Here is a 20,110-nt window from a genome sequence, read left to right on the forward strand (position 1 = left end):
CCCCTGTTTGAACCATCGGCTGTATATGAAGAGGTGTGAAGAGGTGCAGGTCAGGTCATGACGACCTTTTTTGACTCTGTGTCAATCATCCTCTTAACCCTTTGAAACCTGAAAAATTGGTTTACTTTACTTCAAAAAAACACGGAGAGAAAGCAATGAGCAACTTAATACATACATCAACACATACAGCAAGAAATCAGTAAAAGAAAAGATATAGGAAAATTACTGAACAAGCAATAAATAAATAAAACAAGAAAATGACCCCAAATAAGTGCAGTAAATATATATATATATTTTCTGTAACGCATTTTAAATGTTTGACTAAAATAATTCTGAATCTAGTTTTCAGGACATTTTTCTCTAGTTTTCGATCCTTTTCTAATAATTTCCCCCTGCCTTTTTTAAAATAAATTTTCAGGCTATTATCTTTGTTACCTTTTACGAACCTCTTGCTATTTGTGGGACGTCTCTTGCCAAGTTAGTCTTTGCCTTTTTACCAATGTTTTTTTAAAGAAATAACAACACATTTCTCAGGTTTCAACAGGTTCTGAGAGGCATCTCAATAGAGCACAAAAAAACTGATGTTGAACTAGGTTTTACAGGGCAGCTCTGTCTTGGGATGTCTCCTTGCTTCAAGTGGAGGAGGTGGGAAAAGGGAGAATGATGGCCAAGTTATCATCCCAGATGGAGCACATGTCCAAATGTCGTGCTGGATACTGACAGCTGTGGGCTTCTTCGGTGAGAGGCTGCTTCACCCATGGTGTGTGAGGGAAAGTGACCACTCCTCCACTCCATTAGTTGTGCCTGTTTTCCTGGATGCGCTTTGTCTTCTGCATTAACACGCCAGGGTCACCATTAAAGAAAGTAAATTCAAAGAAAAAAGAAACACCAACAATGCTTATTTTCAGGTGATTATACACTTTATAATAATAATAATAATAACATTAATATAGCACTTTTTTTAGGTACTAAGAAATGCTTTACATGAGAAGCAAAAAGAAAACAAATACAAAATAAAGAATACAAAATTCTGAAAGACACTTACATAAAAAAGAAGAACAAATATAAGAACACCCCTAACACTAACCCTAACCCCCCCCCCCCCCACGCGGTTTTTCCACCTCCGCAATAACTTTCATCTCATCATACCCACATGATGGCACCACAGTCTTTGTTTCACTCCATGCCCTCAAGTTTATGTGCATCAGTTTCATTACTAGATGGCAGTGGTGAGTCAAAAGAGTACTACACTGTGTAACCGTAAAGCTCATCCCCAATAATTGTTGGGTGTGGCTGCAGATGACTGAATTGTGAGTTATTGTCATTGCAAAACACACACACACACACACACACACACACACACACAAAGAGTCACTGCTTCCTTCCCCTGTGCTGTGTATATGACACTTGAAATTCTTTGGTACTGTCTTTGGTACTTTTATTTAAGTAAAACTACAAAAGTATTGCCATCAAATTATGTGCTTTTTTAATGTAATCATTGGAATATTGTCACTGATTCATTTGCACGTCAATAGCATTTTGATTTTGGTCTTTGGGCGAGTAGATGTTTACGCATGCATTTCAATATAAAGCACATTTGCTTTTCTTGCAAGTAAATAAGTTATTTAAAAAACATGTCTTGCTTTGTCCATTAATGCTAACATTACTGACATTATTGTTGATTGTTTTTTTGATTTTTTAAATCTGGCAAAGTAACTAACTGTATATGTAAGATAAATGTGGTGCAAGTACAAACTCACAGAGAAAAAGCTCTGTACTGTAGTAAAGTAATTAGTACCTCAAAATTTTACTTAGAAATTGTGAATAATATGCATAACATATTCTGCAGATAGTCCTCATATGATTGAATCCCAGCACGTATTTGATTCGTGTCAGGAGTCATGACATGTCATGACAAGTTGATAATCAAGTCACAGAGACAGGAAATGTTGACATCAGCTTTTATCCTCCATTCATAGTCAAGCATTTTTTGAACTGTGTTTGTTCACGGTGACGCGGTGAACACACCCCGTTCTTACCACAGTTCTGTGTGAGCAGCTGTGACTCAGAGCTGTGACCTGCTGCAGCATGAACACACATCATTGACTTAAAGTAGGTGAGTAGGAACAGTTATCACAGTGATGCAGAGCCCACTTGATACCGTTTTTATGCCTCCAGACTGGCGACAGCCATGTCTGCAGCAAAGAAGGTTGGAGTTGAACCCGTGGCCGCTGCGGTGAGGACATAACTCGAGAATCCACATGCTAATTTTTGACAAAATTTCACACAATAGAATAAAATGTGATGAAATTTTAGATCCAAAGGTCAAAAGTCACCTTCACAGTGTCATCAAAATGTTCTGCAAAACACTTTTCTGAACATTGCTCTTGAAACTGTGCTGACTGTATAGATCTTCTGTGTTGTCAGGCTGAAGATGTAGGTGTGAAGCATTAATGTTTTACATTATGAAGCTTCTTTGCAGCAGCACCCATATTTGAAGCTTTGTCAGCTGTCATGGCTACATTTGAGTCTGGACAGACATGGAAGAAAAGGGCTAACTGCAACTTGACTGGTTTGTGGAGGCATCAAACAACGTGCAACTCTAGTTTTAGTTTGCAATAAAAACCCAAAACTGCATTCAGAAGTTTTAGAAGATATGTAGCAAATCCAACCCAGAGAAACAAGTGTGGTGTAGAAAACACCCAGAATAGTCTTTATTTTGCCTAAAGGGTGAATTCATGTCCAACAAAATCTATTAATGAGTGTCACAGTTTTGTGAAGTCTTCTTTGTTGATATTATGCAACACAGTGTTTCATTCCAGGGCAGGGAGTGGAATGTTAAAAAAAAAAATAAAATAAAAAGCTTCCTGAAAAGAATTTTGACATGATAAAACATAAATTAGATTACAGCTTTTTCCCCAGCTAGACGAGGGTAAAAATGTGCCAAAAGGGCCACTCCATCTCTCTTTGTACCTAAATGATCAGATTACATTTAACTTTGTAATACTCTAGCAGAAAAATTAGATTCACATGGTGCCTCCTGCAAAGTATAAATAAGTGCAACAACCCACTGACCGAAAATTGCAAAATTCATAACTTTTAAAATTAGAGGTAAAAATGCTTAAGGTATTTATGAAGAGTGTAAAAGGGATGCAGGTTATGAGGAAAGGGGCTGTTAGAGAGAAAAGGTCAATAGGTCAACTTTTGCTTCCAAGAAGGGGGTAGTATTGTGATTAAGTCACTTGGAAAATTGCTCATTGTTCTTCCTCTTGAAAACTCCTCTTTTTGCCATGTAATCTGTTCCGAAAATAGAGCTCTCCTCCCACTGGAAAATTTGATAGTGTTTTGTGTCAGCAGCCACTTTAATTCAAGTTGACAAAAGGTAGAAATTAATTAGGTAATCTATATTGCTGCTTTTTCGCCCGATAACTGGTAATGATCAATAAAGATCAGAGATTATTCCATGCTTTTATCCAAAACTAGGACATTTTATTCCTTATGATCAAAGCCATGGTATACGCATGTTTACCTTACGAATGAATATTATAAATATTATAACATTCACTGAAATACAGAGGGCAATCTCTTTGGAACAATCTACTTCCATCACTACAATCAACATTTATATTACCGTTATTTAAACAAAAACATCTGTAAAGGACGTTGACTTGCAAAGACTCATAGGACTTCACTGAATCATTTGAAATGCATCTCACTTTGTAAATTCAAACTGTTGGTCATTTGTACATTTTATCAAATCTGTATGACTGCTTAGTCATTAAAAATGATGATCATTTATGTTATCTGGGTTCATTTCGTTTTCTTTTCATGAAAATTATATAGTAATTTAATAGGGGCCATTTTCTGTCTTTTCTACAGGCTACATACAGTACGAATGCACAACTAAACTAAACCACTTTAGTGAAACTGAATGAGCCAACTTAGAATGACTGTATGTATGCACAACACCTGTGATGAAACTAAACACCTGGCAGACAGAGATGAGTTATGACAGAGCGCACGTTTTCTCTTCACTGAGACGTGACAAACATGTCAGAGACCGATCTTTCAGGTGTGAAACTCTCATCAGCTGTCAGTGGACGTCAGCTTGGGGGCCACAGAATTACATGCCAGACTTACTTAAAAAATTATCACCTTTTTGAGCAAGCATGAACTGATAATTTATGTCTGAAATGACATGAAGGTGATGACTAAACATAAAGTCATTTAGGATTTCACACCTGCCTCTGCACCAGGTGTAAAGTTTCCTCCCTCTTTAGAAAGGTTTTATGTGTCTTTCAAGCGTGCACACACTTCCTCCTAACTTACAATCAGATTCCAGAGTGAAATTTCCTGTTGTTCCAAGGAATTGTGGGAGGAGGATCTGAGCTCTTGGATGACAGTGACTGGGAAATTACGTTATGTAGACAGAGTTGTCTGGATACCAAATTACAGATGACGTTATTTATCTGGAAAAACAGAACTAAACATATTTTGGACTTTTTTGTTGCCATTTATAACATTATAGATATGACTTAAATCTTTTTGCTAAATATGTCACAGAAATGTTTGAATGTAAAGGTCACCCAAATTGTGATTTTAATGGGAATTTTCTTTAATTTCTTAACTATGGAACATCATCGGCATTGTCACTTTATGTCTTTAATTCGTCTGATGTTCCCCAGGACATTGATAAGTACTTGGAGTAACTCATCTTGACCGAGTTGTCTGCATGTATCCTGTGGAGTTTCACACTGCTGTCTCAATTCTTCAAAGGTTCAGTTGCTTAAAATTCCTCTCTTCACTGACAGACAATGTGTGCCTTTACAGTGACTAGAAATAAACATCCATCTGTAGTAACACCGGAGATCAGACTCTGAACTTCATGCATGTGGAGACCCGAGGCTCTGTTTTGAGGGACAAGCCATTTCAGCTCTACAAAATCAGAGACCCTTTTCTTTCTTTAATGGGAAAACAAAGTAGTCCGAACTCCAAAACATAAGGGAAAGAGAGGTTAGAGCTCTTTCACAGAGCACATTTAAACATATCACAGCAGGACAAACACAGATGTACATAATGACATTAATGATAGCAAAAATCCATCTAGCTGCTTCAATTTCAGAGTCCTGCTACTGTGCATGCAAGTAGCATGCTGTCCCTACTCTGACCGTCTGTCTTGCACTAAACACGACTTTAAGAATAAAATGTCTGCTGAGAAAAAGGTCTATTATGTCCGAGGTGGCAACAGGAAACCTCGGATTACCATGACCTGGATGACTGAGAACCTACACAGACGTCTATTGTTACGGACTGATAACTAGTAATAATCAGTTGTATCCTCATCAGGTATCCGGATCTGAGGGAGTATATGTTGGGTGGGGCCTTTAAAAAAAAAAAACACAAAAAAAGAACATGGAGACATTTTCTTAATAAAACAGTAATTTATTCTGACTGAAAACTAAAATTGTCTGAACAGCACATTACAAGGGCATTAAGATATTTTTCTCCAAGGCTCAGTGATCACTTTCATACAGTACACTTGGCATGTACACGGCATCTCCTTCAAATGAAAAGAAAAAAATAAAGAGAGAAGAAATAAGCCTGTTTGCAAACAAAAAAAGGAAATCAAAGAGTCCATCCTGTAGAACGATGACTGATTGTACAATTACCAAGCATTTTGGTTTGGTTCTAAGCCACAGAGAAAGAAACCGGATCGCCTGACGACAGCAGACGATGGCACAGGAGGCACAAAAGACATGACACAGACAGGACATCAAATAATATGCTCACACACAATTGACTGGGTTCCAGCTTTTCAGTGTGAAACGTTTAATAGTTTCTATTGTTTATTTTTGCGGATATTGTTATTTTTTAAGCAAAGTGTTGGTACACTACAATCGAAATCTAATTGCTGCATTCATTAAATACATTAAAATCTGCAATGTAACAAAACCTTTTTCTCTGCATATTAAATTTAACACAGCATTTACATGAAAAAAGAAAAAAAAAGATGGCTCCTTTTCTGACTAATGTTTTGTGCACGGGGCCGTTTTCTCCATCTGACACAAACCCCTCACTCTTCTTTTTTTTAATTCTTACCCTCGTCTACTTACTCCACCCTCTCTGCCCATTGTTCCCTTTCTCTTTCATAAATCCTTTCACAATCATTCACAGACTGACAGCTTGACAGAAAAATAAGAGTGCTGGATAAAAACATGAGGTAAGAAAGTGGTTTGATTACAGATCATGCAGAACATGCAAAACAGCAACAAAAAATATAGGGAAGGAGAGAGTAGAAAACAAATATGAGTGTGCATTTAAAATGGGGGGAAAAGACTTACACAGCTTTGCGTCTTTGGTTATAAAGTAGGTCGAAGTATTTTCACAGCTTTTCACCCCCCAACCCTCCCACCCCCCACCCCCCAACCAAACCCCCAAATTCATTTCATTTTTTGCCTGTTTTGACAAAGAAAAGTCTTGAAAAAGTAAATTTATAGTTTTCTTTATCAAAACATCCCATCAAATCAACAGGTGTTCTCCTGTACAAACCCTCCTTGCTCTTAATACTTTACACTTTACAAAATATACATTCAACCTGGATTTTACCTAATGTAAGCTCGGCTTTAGTGTTATCACTATTTCATGGAAAGAAAATTCTCTATTATGGAACTTATTGCCTACTCATTGAGATCTACTTGTTGCAAGAGACTACCAAATTGTAATACCTGACAGATTCTAAAATACCAAAAGACCAAAGAGAAAGGTTTTCTTGTTTTGTTAATAAGTATCTCCATGACATTTTTCATTTACATTATGAAAATAGCAGCCCTGAAATAAATAAATGCAAATACTAAAACTGAACTAATGGAAAAAAAAGTATTATGATTTATGTCAAAGTACGGTGGCTCTGAGAAAACAACACAAGCTTTTGTTGCAGCATATACCAAGCCGAGGCTCTCGACTCGCGACCCAACGTCCTCCTGCGCTCAGGGAGGACGATTATTCTCCCCCACTTCTCCCTCAGCTCTGTGGTTTCTAACAGCCCTGGAGTGATGTGGGGTTGGGGATGCTGGGAGGACAGTCCCTGCTGGTTGTTAGAGGACCCTTGTCACCTCACATGGTTGCGCCATCCTCTTCCACCACTTGTTGCCCCTACGAATCGAGCTCTCTGTGCCCTTTGACACTGTCCTCCTGCACAAGAACAGCATGCAGTTTTATGTTTAATGGTGTGCACCGGCTCCCCTGCCTCTCCTTCTTTCTTGCAGCCCACCACAGGCACAGGATAAGACTTTTCGAGGGGTGGTAGATGTCTTAATAATGTGAAGCCCGGTGACGGCAACGTGCGTACACTGAAGCATGGCTCTTGCAAACAAAGATGTTGCTGCTGTTGATTTTGCCTCAAATGGAGCATATTGAACGCAGAGCCGAGCCTTTTGCTTTATGAAGCTGAGGGGACGGTAGCAGTTGTTGTCTTTACTAACAGGATCTTCCACTCCTGTCCGTGGGAGGTGTGTCTTTAATGAGTGTACTGGGGGGACAGAGATCACGCTGAGGTGATGTTGGGCTGATGAGGGACGCTCTGACTCCCCTCGTGGTGAGCCGAGGGGTTGTTGTTGTTGTTGTTGTTTGTAACGAGTGGGTGTTGCTGTTGCAGCGGCGGCGATGTGCTGCTGCTGCCCTGGTTGAGCTGACTGGACAGTTGGCTGAGCTGATCCGTGTTGGCCAGCGACTTCAGCACGGCGTTCTCGCGCTCCAGCACTGAGTTCCTCTCGTAAAGCTCCTTGATCTGCTCCTTCAACACCTCCACCTCCTCGCGCACAGCATACATCAGGTGGCTCTTCACCAAGTCCTGAAACAGAGAGAGAGGAAAACAGAAGATAATAATAGCACATGAATCAATCAGATTCCATCCTCAAACAGGAACACATGACGTCTTAGAATTTAATCAGTGTGATCTTTTTTGGGCTGCAACACGATTACAAAAATATTTGGCAACATTTTTTTTTATATCATCAATTAGTTGGGCTCCACAGCAGGCCATCATCAGACTATTGCATCAAATTGGAATCAGACGCTCTCTTACCACACTGAAATATGCACTACTGTTTCGTCATATAAACAAACCTTGTATCAATCAGCTGTGCACTAAAAAATTAGAGACGTAACCACGGAGAAAGATGAGTGTGTACTTTCTATCTTCTGACGTTTGTACTTTATAAAGACAAAAGGCACATTTTATATTGTGACGTAAAATGTAAAAATGTGATGTACTGGAAGTGACGTAAAATGTAGCCAGCAGCAGGTAGGTTGTTTTAAGTGACGGTCATTATCCAAAAACTTTAAGCTCCCTTGTAATCTTTCTCTAGTCAGCTGCCACCTTATTTAGGTTTTTTGTATTAAAATAAGGATTTTTCTCTCTTGACCTTTTTTTATTTAAGAGTTTTTTGAAAGTATAACAAGAAGACAAGGATTTTTTTTAAAATAAAATGTGGAAATTAATAAACGTGGCTTTATCCTTTTAATCAGATGAATAATTAATTGCAGTAATAATAAACAGATCTCCTTTTATCTAAACAGCTGTTAGTTTCAGGTCTTGATCTTTTTTCCGCAGTATTTTTAGCACTGATGCGTCATTGCCATGTGGGGTTTTGCAACTGCATTTTCAAGAGATCACCTGTCAATCAAACTACAAGAGCCGCACTAAGATGCTGAGTTATTTGATTTTCTGGTATGTTAAGAAAGGCCCACAAAGAGCTTGTTGTTCCAAGTAAATGCAGAAGTTTCCATGAATTGAACACGGGTTATTACATAAAATTTCCCTTAAAAATGAGTTTTATGTTCCTCGTCTCTGAGAAAGTTGTGTCACAGAGCGTGTGCAGTGGAAAACTCACTGTCAAACAGGTCGCTGTACAGGTTAGGTTAGCAGAGAATGTGGGTCACCTGACCACATTTGTTGTAATAGTGTACATCTGTGGAAAACTCACCATTGCTTGCTCGATTTTGTTATCAATGGCGACGACGCTGGCACCGGATGCACTGTAGAGAGAAAGAGCGAGAGTTACCACAAGATACTCATCTCATGTCCCCCTCGTGCTTCAAACTGATATCAGCGCTTTCATATTCACAAACAGCCAAAACTAGGTTCATAAAATAACAGCGATGACCTCAGGGGATTTCACGGGGATTTCAGAAGCACACGTAAATTAACAGTCAACTCTGGTTTCACGGAATGAGAAAAACTGATTTGAGATTTTCCAAAACAATGACCAAAAATAAAAAAAATAAAAATATTTTGAGAGCACTTAAAAGAAAGTGTCACAGATGAACAGCTTCAAAACCCCCAAAGAGCTGCTGTTCAATGTGATCAAATTCAAAGAGGGATGTTATAAACATGGGGCTGCTTTGTAAATTTGAATATTTTCTGGTTTCTTTACTCATGTAAGTAAAGTTAACTGAATATCTTGGGGTTGTGGACGATAAACAAGATAAAAACAGCAGTGTGCACAACTCCAAAAATTTCTAACAATGTGTAGAGGTGCACATATGGGGTGAGAATCTTGACCACATTAAATGAGTGTAATTTTCTGTGAGTGCCGGTGTTCTGATTGTAGACAAGAACAAGACATATGAAGATGTCATCTGGGACTGTGGGAAACACTGATTAACAATTTTCACCATTTATTTTGACAATCTATTGACCAAACCACTCATCTACATATAGTTAAAAATATATAAACTGAAAATAACTGGAGTTTTTTTTTTGCTTGATGTATGGCTTCAACTAACAAATTAGGGATTGCTCATGGTAGCCTAACATGTAGCAACGCACAAAGCAAGTGTAAATTTCCATTTAGACGGCTGCATCGGAAAACACCTCACATGACGACTGTCATCGGTAAAACCAGATATTGAAGTCTGAAATAACATACAGTAAAGACTCTGTCACGTATGAATCACATACATATGGAGGGACAATAAAAATCAGTTGTTACTTTGTGTTTTTTGAGTGTTTCGACATTCATAGAGGTAAAAAGCACAAAGAAGCGCTGTTCATCCATCACATTTCACTTAAATCGTCCCGTACAGAAACAGCAGCAGGGGCCCCGATAACAAAGCTCCTGGACATTGTTTAAAAACAGACATTTCAGCGACTGTCGGTCGTATCAGTTTTTATCTCTGCATGATTCCCCTGCAATGAAAACAGATTACAGAGAGGGAGTGTGGCTCCGCTCCGGCAGGAGTTGTGTTGCGGGCGCGGCTGGTTGTCGCCGTCAGCGATGCGTTTACAGTATCAGTGTTATCTCATTGTTCTCCGTCCTCGATATTAAACACGTTTTAACGCGATCGGGCCAATTGTGAAGCATCCACGCCGCTGCTATGAGCACCCCCCCCATTTATCAACACGTTTCCAAACCACTTAAGAGCAACACTGTGTTACCCCCTCCCCCCTCTTCAGGAAAGACGGGAAAAACGTACCCCACTTTACACATAAAAGACAATCAACTTACTGAACAAGCAAAAGATCCTCATACAGCATAAACAATGCCAAGTTTCGGGGTGTACCTCATAGAAAGATAGAAACCCACTCAAGATCTTAATCTGTCTCAGCAGATAACGCTCTCTCTCTCGCACAATCACCACCCTACTCAGATGTGGATGCAAAGACAAAAAGAAGGACCTAAGCGTTTTCACGCCGCTAGAAGGTGCTCTGGCCATCAGTCAGAGCCATGAGAGGGAACACAATGTGCCGAAAGCATAGTAAAATGTGGAGAAGGAGGTCAAACTAACGTATGTTTCCTGAATAGTCCCATTTTTAAAAACTGAATAATAAAAAAACGAGTGGTGGAAGATAGTAGCAAAATGATCTATGTATCAGCTTTATATAAAATTATATTCATACCATTTGAGATGTAAATTAACGTTTTGTGTGAGTAAATTTGATGGAGCTTTAACTTAAAGACACTGCAAAAGAATGAGCTGACCTCAGCAAAAAAAAAATTAAAACTTGCTGCAGAATTATTTAAAATATTACAAGGTAATAAGGTAAATATTGTGCATCACCACACACTTGACCAAAAACATAAGACTGAGCTCCAGTTGGCTCCCAAAGCATATCCATCGCCGTGCGTAATGTAGCGCACGTTCAGCGCGTCCTAGGCAGCCCGGGGGGCGCAAGTACAAACACCAAACAGATGCTTCACTTAAAGGAAAGTATGTTCTGTGCTGCAACATCCTGAGAGGTAAAGTGTCACGCATACCAAACAGCTGATGGCAAAATACTTTAAACACGCAGGGCACCGAAAGAGCCCTTGCGCAAACTTTGTCCGCTTTGTTAACATTGTCTATGACGGCACGAAACACCCAGCTGCATATGACTCAGAGTTAAAAAGTTGTGTGGTAAATTGGGAGTCTGCCACAAAGTTTTAAGATTTAACCGTAAGAATCATATGTAGACGAATAAAACAGGGACCCTAAAGGACGCACGAGCAAAAAAAATAAACCATATACGCAGACAATAAGAAGGACAACACACCCGAGATTGTACACGGGACATATACGAGTAATACGGCAGTAAAACACATGGCAGAGCGGCATATAAAGGTTAATTACCTGATGCATCTCGCCCTGTAAGACATCAACCGTCCGGAATACGTCGGTGAAGTTCCCGGCGAGCAGGGCAGACTGTAGTTCATTTTGGAGCGCATGTTTGCCGATTTTACAAAGTTTCTCGAAAGTGTTTCTTCTGTGTAACTCCGCTGAGTGTCAACACACGAATATCTCTTGTTTGCATGGGAGCGGAGTGTGTCTTAAAACCAACCCGCTCGGTCACATGGTAAGAAAACAAGGGGGCGGAGTTCAGCCTCTCGCTACTTTCCCCTCTCTACATTTGCTCGCAGGGAGGACTCCCGTACTAATTACATTACATTCACTGTCTGCCAAAAATTATACACTGTGATCCCACAGAGACACAGGACGCCTTATTTGAAGGTTAATTAAAAAGCAGACAGTGTTTTGCATGTAGTGGCAAAGATTTCTGGTTGTTCCTGTTCTCCTGTATTACAGTAGAAAAAGGCAAACTCTTGAGCTGGCAGTTTGCAACCACATTAGCCATTTAGTTATTTAAAGTGCTAATAACGTAATCACTCTACATCAAGAGTAATGAGAAGAAGATGAATTGTTAAATATGTGTCGACAACATCAAAAAGAAGCACTGAAAAGCTAATTGAAATGGTTAATTTTTCATGAACTTTATATAAGCTGATAATATAAACTTCAAAGACAAATGAGAATGATGTTGATGATATTGGTCACGTGGTCATTAAGGCCATATAAGTGCAATTAAATAGCATAGGTCATGCTGAATTCACTATGAATACACATGCTTTTCATGTAATTAAATCTGTAATGCAGAGTTCCACATTTGTCTTCTTAATCTATTGGGATTGTGCAAAGAGGAAAACCTGAGAATATGTAAAACTAAGATAAAACAATACCAACTCATGTCTGCTTATTGGAAAACTTGTTGAATCTAGCCTCTAAAATTGTTTGGAGGTGATGGAGGTCGGAGGTCATCTACTGTAGCGTGACAGATCCACACTGCTGTGATGACAGCGAGGTAAATGAGCTGCATTCCACAATGAGCGAGTTGCTCTGTTGTGCTGCCGATAAATAACACAAGAAGACGACCCTCCCTTCGAACCAAGCTTGAACAAATCTGGGACAATGAGAGAGAAGACTGTCCACTAGACTGACTGTCGCTAGAACATGTTTTTTATCAGAATTAAAAATCAATGAACATCCAGGTTAGATCAAATTAGCCTGTCAAGTGACCAGAAGATCTGAAAGACTTTCAAGACATCGTAGGCGGACAAAAACTGATCCGTTGTCATTTTGTGTCCAAGGACAACAAAGCAAACTGGACATTTTATTCAAAGAGGAGAACATGTGGCGGTTTATATAAGGGCCGCTTGCTGTGTTAACCTTAACATGGGCCTTCCCCGCAGACTGCAGGAGTGCACACATTCACCCCCCGCCCCCAAGCAAAGTCTCCAGGACCTCACGGCAACACATTCCAACTCTGGACACCTCCGGCCCCGGGGCCAGTGCCTCTAAACTGAGACATCTGTGTCAGAGCCACCATCATGCTGTGACAGTTTTTAGTTTTAAACAGGCTTAAATGAGCTTTCCATGATTGGCATGTCTTCTGTTGGACACCCAGCTCACACACTGCAAGCAGCTCCAAAGAAATGAGTAAAATAAATGCCTGAAATATGTGTATTACTGAATCTGTCAACATGCTATTGCTCCATATCAGAAGAGACACGTGCAGGAGCAAAGCGTGGTCTCCTTTGTCTCTTGGTTTATCACATGATGTCCTAAAACATCAGAAATTCAATGTGTTCTCCATTAAGGCACTGATGCACCGGCACACGTCCCCATTGGAAAGCATACCAACGCTGACCGTAGGGGGAGGCAGCTGAATAATCAGCCTTCAGTGATAACCCCCCCCCCTCCCCTGGTAAGTGTACTTCAAAACATTAGCTGGAGGGTGGGGGCTGAAACAACAGAGGAGTGACCTCACTGTCGATTCACTGTAATTCTCTTTCAGACACAGAGACCTGCGCTGTAGCCCAGTTCATGCCGTTCATTCTGAAAGATGCAGTTCAGCTGCTGCGCCACATGAGGTCGGCAGAGGCTCCAGTTAGTCTTGACACAAAACTACAGTGAAAACAAACAAAGCGGCTTCGGCAAGAGCGATTTAGTCATGTCTCTCCTAGATGATGACAACAAATACATTATCATGGCAGAAATCCACAAGAAACTTCCAGTTAATCAGGACATTTTACAAGCTTTTGTCGCAAAATATGACCTCTTATTATTTCTGATCAGACAAATTCATGAAGTGGTCACAGGAATACTGACATCACAGCTCATGACTATTTGTATTCGTGGATAAGCAAGTGAAACGTCTAATAGTATCACACTGCACTGTCAGCAAAGTACTACAAATGAACGTGGAGATGTAACATGTTTCATTAAAAGATTCAGAGAACTGAAAGTGCCTTCCCTTCAAGACTTACTGAAAAGGTCTAAACTACTCCATGACCCTGCAACCACTTAACTAATGATCACCCTCTCAGAAAACAAGGAGAGCTGTATTTTTGCCTGAGGGCGTTCACCGCAGGGATGAGCCTGTCGTGTATCTATCTAATTAGACAAATCAGGCTACGTCCACAGCAATATATTTTAAAACAAACCAATCTCAGCACAAACAGGCATTTTAGCACTGAGAAGTAATCTCCGTCAATATTAAAATGCTTGAAACGCTTATCAAATGATCATACACACAAACTGTGCATACTAGTGTAAACAGGAAGCAGACTGTCCACTCTGCGTTTGGTTGCTTACTTACAGAAAATACTACGGAGATGGTGAAAAGGAACATCAGAGATAAATTTGCTTGTAACAACAGCGAGGTGACATCACACCCAAGTTGAGTGTGTTTGGGTGCAAGTCGGAATACTAAGATGTTTACAATATCCAGTTTCAATGTGATAATAATAATTAACTTCAAAATAAATAAATAAATAAAAACGGTTGATGGACATTAGTTAGAAGAGTGATTTAAACATTTCTAATGGCGTTGAAATTATTTTAGAAATAAGTCTCCGTCAACTCAAGTTCTACTTTTGTTGTAATTTTTGCAATAGGCGAGCCATAAATAATTTTGTTAACAGAAAGTGTATTTGGTTCATTTTTAAGGTGTTTCCTCTCCTCCCACATTTGTAAACTTGAAATCTTCTCTTGATAAGCTCCTCCACTGCCTGTTGAGACTGTACAATAAGTTCGAGTTAATGCCATCAACATGCTCAACGCGATCTAAACGACCGGCTTCAAATCGAGTGGTATTACAACACAGAAACAAGTTACACAATACATGAGGAACACTTTGTATTTAGTGACGCACGCATGAAATTCCACATGAAGACTTAAATTTGCAAAGTGCTCTAAAATAGACACATAACAACTCTTCAAACAATGCTGACAATTTTAGGATGTTGCAAGTATGTTAATATGTGCCTCAGAACATGGTGAACTCCTCCGATGCTGAAGTGTTGGGACGTGTTGTCTCCATAAAGGGTGGCTCACACTGCAGATACATTTTCTGTAGATTGAATTACAAATAACATTTTTAAATGTGCGATTGACAAATCAATTTATTCTAAGACAATATAGATGAGTCCTTCTGAAGAGCTCAAGGAATAAAAATGATATTTTTAACTACTTCAGTAGTTTTCCATGACAATTTGAAAGGGTTGGGTATCGAACTCTGTAATTTCAGGAGTACCGACCGATTAACATTAGTACCACTTCCTGTTAAATCAATCGGTGCCACAAGTTCAGCAGCTGAGAGCGCAAATGGATGAGAGAGTAAGCCTTTTTTTTTTTTTCATAGCGCCTTAACTGAATGTGAAGACAGAAAAAAAAACTATGCTGAGAGTTTTCTGCCAAGTTTTTGCTGTCAATAACGGTCGCACTGACTTCTCTGTCCTCTCCGCTGCGTGTTTGACCGAGTGCAGCACTCATCTCCCACACACACACACAAACAGAGCAGACAGTGCGGACGGGAGAGCAGAGAAGTCACTATGGAGGTGGTGAATAGTAAAGAGGGAATGAGACAGAATGAGACTACATCTCCCCTACAGCGTTTTTTGAAAAGTGTGGTAACACCTCTCAAAAATCTATGCAGACAATGCTTGATGCTACACAATATAATATAATGACATTTCAGAAGTGGTCACAATAGCTGTTACAGTTTCCATGAGACAAACAACAGCGTTCTCTCTGTATGCCCTTAAGACAGACTGACAGGCTGGAGGTTTTGGTTTTATTTTATTTTTTGTGGATTTTTAATTCTAAATGAATATAAAACATGTTAAATAATAAATGGCCTGAACTGAAAACTATGCTGCATATTGAGTAATTTGGACTTTTTAAAATACTTTCACAACTGTTATACATTTATTTTTGTTATTACAGAGAAAAGAAGAAAAGCTACCACTGAGTATCTGCACCAAATTCCAGGAACCAGTACTGATCCCTACAAGTGTTCAAACTGAGGAGGAATATGATACAATTAAAAGCCCCAAACTGCTTCTAAAAGGACTATGTGGGGTGGACTGCTTTGTCAAATTCTCCAAAGTCTAATGTTGTCATATCAGTCATATTTTTCCCCTTTTCTTGTAAAAATGTTTTTAACTGATTACAAAATTCAAGGTGTAGATTTTGGTAGAGTGATCTTTCCTTGATAAACTGCTGAGATTTTACCTTTCACATCTGCAGTAGGTGAGTAAAATCATGCTTTGTATTGCAAGATATGTGAAACTTGGAGCCTGAATGCCATCATCATGCTTGTCGGGATCCAAACGTATGACCTCAAACTTGACACCCCACTCAAGCCTAACTTTACAAGACAGAAACAAGTTACAACACATGAGAACTACTTTAAATACTTGAAATTCACCATCAAGACTTAAATTTGCATCTCACCTTGAGCCAATTCTGTCCTTATGTCACTGATAAGCATCAAACAATGGTGACAATGACAGGATGCTGGAAGTATGTTAATATGTGCCTCTGAACCTTTTTCAGATGCTGTAATGTTGAGACATGCCGTCTACATAAAGGGTGGTCCAGACTGACACAATGGAGACTAAACAAAGGAAGACAGACTTCGAGACCCCCTTGTCTGGAGATTGAGGTTTTATTTTTCCAGCAATAATTCAAGAGTCACAAGTAGGTGTGTCTGCTGCCACCGAGCTTCCTCGTAAACATACCGAAGGAACTGTCCCACGCGCACCCTCACCTGTTATATAACCCCCTATCATGTTTGTGACATACTCAAATATATGGACACCTCCAGCAGGCCACTTGAACCAGACATCCGGGAACATGAGAAGGAATTCTGACCCTCAGGGGTTTAATAAAAATGATAAGATCTGAATTCATGAGACAGGGGATTATCATCGTTAATTTAAATGGCTTATGGAAGGTCTCAGAGGCTAAAATAACCAGCAGGGATGTTTGTTAATGGCTGCCGAGCCACCCTTACAGCTCCTGAGGAAATGATAAAGAGCCACACTGTAATGTGACCATCAAACTACATATGCAAACACGGAGGGGGATCCAGCAGTGGGCGTCCCCCTGTCTCAAATAATCACTGCTTAAAACCAGATCTTCGGCATGCCCCACGTGCCTCGATATCATATTTCATTACTTTTCCTTCGCCTCAGAGTAATTTGGGCCTGTGCCACTTGTTTGGATCAATGCGGATTAAGACCCCACTGGAATGTGTTAAAAGTAAAAGTGTTACTCCCAAGACTTTAATGAGAAAGTCCTGGCACCTCGCTGTTAACGAGCCTCTGTATTCAGCAGAGCATTTATCATGGGATCAAGGACTTAGCCTCAACTGGGCTCCTTCTCTGAAGTGCAGGCTTTGGGTCAGACTAACGTCATTAGACTCTGTGCTGCAAAAACACTGCATGTCTCAGTCGCTGTCTGTCGCTCTGGCTTTCACAAAGTTTGAGCTTCAATCATGACTTGACAGCAGAGCGTGCACAGCGGAGCAGGAGTAACAGCTTAAAAGTTCTCAAAGATTAGAAATGGAGTTTGTGGCCAGGTGGTTTGAATCTGAAGTTGAGTTGGAGTTGAAATGTGAAACTTTCTCCCCTCCTTCAACTATACAGGTGACTTTTGGTGCAAGTTTGACCCTCTGCTGGTCTAGACGGGATGTTTTAGGGTCACTACAGCTTAAGGCAAGTTAGATTTACTTTTTAGGACTTTTTAAAAGCTACTCAAATGAAATTTAAGACCAACTGAACAACTAAAACTGAAGCAAAAGAAAAAAAAAACACAAAATGAAATCAATTATGTAGGGTGAGGAAAAGTTTTGTCCAAATATTTATTGTAACAGAAAACGTGACTTTATTTGTCTTGCGATGGAAGAAAGAACTGGGAAACACCCGCCATTCTTTGGCAAGTTTTCTTGTAATTTTTTGTTTCTTATTCTACATGTGGGATTCCACTGCCTTTATTCCTGAAGTGCTAAGTTTTAAAAACTTTTCAAATAAAGTACTCAGAGCCTATATGCATTGTCTTGCCAATTAGCCATTTTTTGTGAATTTGCACTTCCCTTTGTCTTCCTGGGTAAAGTGACAGCTCTGCAGCAGACAGTGGATCCTCTGTTCTGAGCATCCCAGACGGGAACAATATCAGAGTATTGTTAGTTCCACTATCCTGATGTGTATGACGTTAATGCCAGAGTCAATAGGTAAATTATCTGTAACCATTTAGTCCTGCACAGGATCGCGGGGGGGCTGGAGCCTATGTCAGCTGACACTGGGCGCAAGATAAAGTACAACCTGGACAACCCTTACACTGCTGTGTATTTGCTCCAAAGAAAAATACAATTTAACATTATCATGAGATTTTATAATGCAATGTCAAAAAAATTCAGGAGGAAGTGGGAAGTAGGATTCATTTAATCCTACTTCCCATGTCGTAGCATTCTTAAGACTTTTATAAGATTGACTTAAGACATTTTAATACCAATGCCTTATTTTTAGATTAATGAATGCCTTTTAAAGCTTTTTAAGGATCTGCAGGAGCCCTGTGTTTAATGACAAACAGTACACGTCTGTGGTTATATTAGGTATCTCTAAGGAATGCCTTTAACTGCCGAGTGTGAAGCAAGACGCTTCTGGGAAAAAAAAAAAAGCACATGTGCTCAACAAACTTTTCCTGGATAAATAAAGGTCAAATTTCAGCAAAGTTTCCAAAGATAAATTCGACAGGATGAAAATGTTGCCCTCACACAGTGCCGTCTTTGAGACATGGGGTTTGTTACGTAAACCGTAAAATCCTTGATGTTGATGATGGCCATCCATCACCTCCTCATTGCATCTAAAAAAAAGTCTCAAGTTTGAAATAAGAACTATGCATAATGTTGTTATGTCATGTCCATCAAGGTTTAGCTGTTAGTGATTTCGCTGGAGGGGAGCACCTCCTGCACCATCGCTGAGTAATCAGTTTAAAATTATGAACTGGGTGTGTTTTCAAAAAAGAGCCTGAAGTTGAATTGGGCAAGGTTCTTTTAGGATATGCGCCACAGGCTTTTAGCAATTACAACGTGTGTTTTTGAGTGTGTGTTTTCATTTGTATGGAGGGAAGGTGATTCCAATTGAGTCCATGCCAAGAAAAAGGTGTATTTGGAAAAAAATGCATTAACATATGTTGAATAAAGCAGTGATATTTTCTAAAAGCATCACCATTTCAAATAAATAAGTTCTCTGATGTGTTTCTTTCCTATCAGCACATCAACAGTAAAACTGCAGCTTTCCCACGTTCGACTTTCCTCCACCTGGCCCCGTAATGCAGTGTTTGTTTCTGTGTCATAAACAGTAGCTGCATACCTGGTCTAGATCAAATAACTCTCTGTGACTGAGCATGGGGCCACTGATCAGGTCCACTCAGTCGGAATATAAATCTGTCTTTTTATTGTCTGTGTTCATAAAGTTGATCATTGTGGACTGAGGGCAATAAAAGGGCTGCTGCTGCTTCCGTCAGGACCAATCACAGCCTCACAACGACTCCATTCAGCAGGCCAACAAATTGCTTTCCTGGAATGTTTACGAACGACGAGTGTAACTTATAATTCAGTTAGAATAAAATACATTTATCTCTTCTTCATCGAGCTGTTAACAAGAGGGGATTTAAGCAGAGCTGTATGGGAACAAATAAGGGGCAATAACATTTTAATCTTGTGAAATTACAATCAAAAATTATTTTAAAACCATTTTTTTTTATCAGCCTGAAAACAAAAAAACAACAACAAAAAAAGCATGGCATGGGAAATTTGAGATTGGGAATGGCTAGAAAAATGTGTAGATTTTGAAAAAAAAAAATTAGAATGTAAATTTTGTGCACAAACTATATCGGTTAGGGCTGCAACATTAATCTAAATCAATTATTTGATTAAATGTTTGGTCTATAAATGTGAAAAACTATTTAAAATTGCCCATCACTGTCACACACATCTTCTTTCTTTACC

The 20,110-nt window shown here is 39.5% G+C and overlaps 1 protein-coding gene across 1 annotated transcript in view; it reads right to left on the bottom strand.

Moving 5' to 3' along the window:
- Positions 1-6,418: 6,418 nt before the first annotated feature.
- Positions 6,419-20,110, bottom strand: part of tsc22d2 (TSC22 domain family 2) — a 38,020-nt gene continuing 24,328 nt past the window's right edge. Inside the window, exons 2-3 of the mRNA XM_042515915.1 lie at positions 8,985-9,036; positions 6,419-7,849 (exon numbers count right to left, since the gene is read on the bottom strand). Coding sequence (XP_042371849.1) covers positions 7,544-7,849; positions 8,985-9,036 — 358 coding nt within the window. The 3' untranslated portion in view covers positions 6,419-7,543. The remainder of the gene's footprint in view (positions 7,850-8,984; positions 9,037-20,110) is intronic.

Source organism: Plectropomus leopardus, chromosome 3, assembly GCF_008729295.1.
Source record: "Plectropomus leopardus isolate mb chromosome 3, YSFRI_Pleo_2.0, whole genome shotgun sequence".
Classification (NCBI taxonomy): domain Eukaryota; kingdom Metazoa; phylum Chordata; class Actinopteri; order Perciformes; family Serranidae; genus Plectropomus; species Plectropomus leopardus.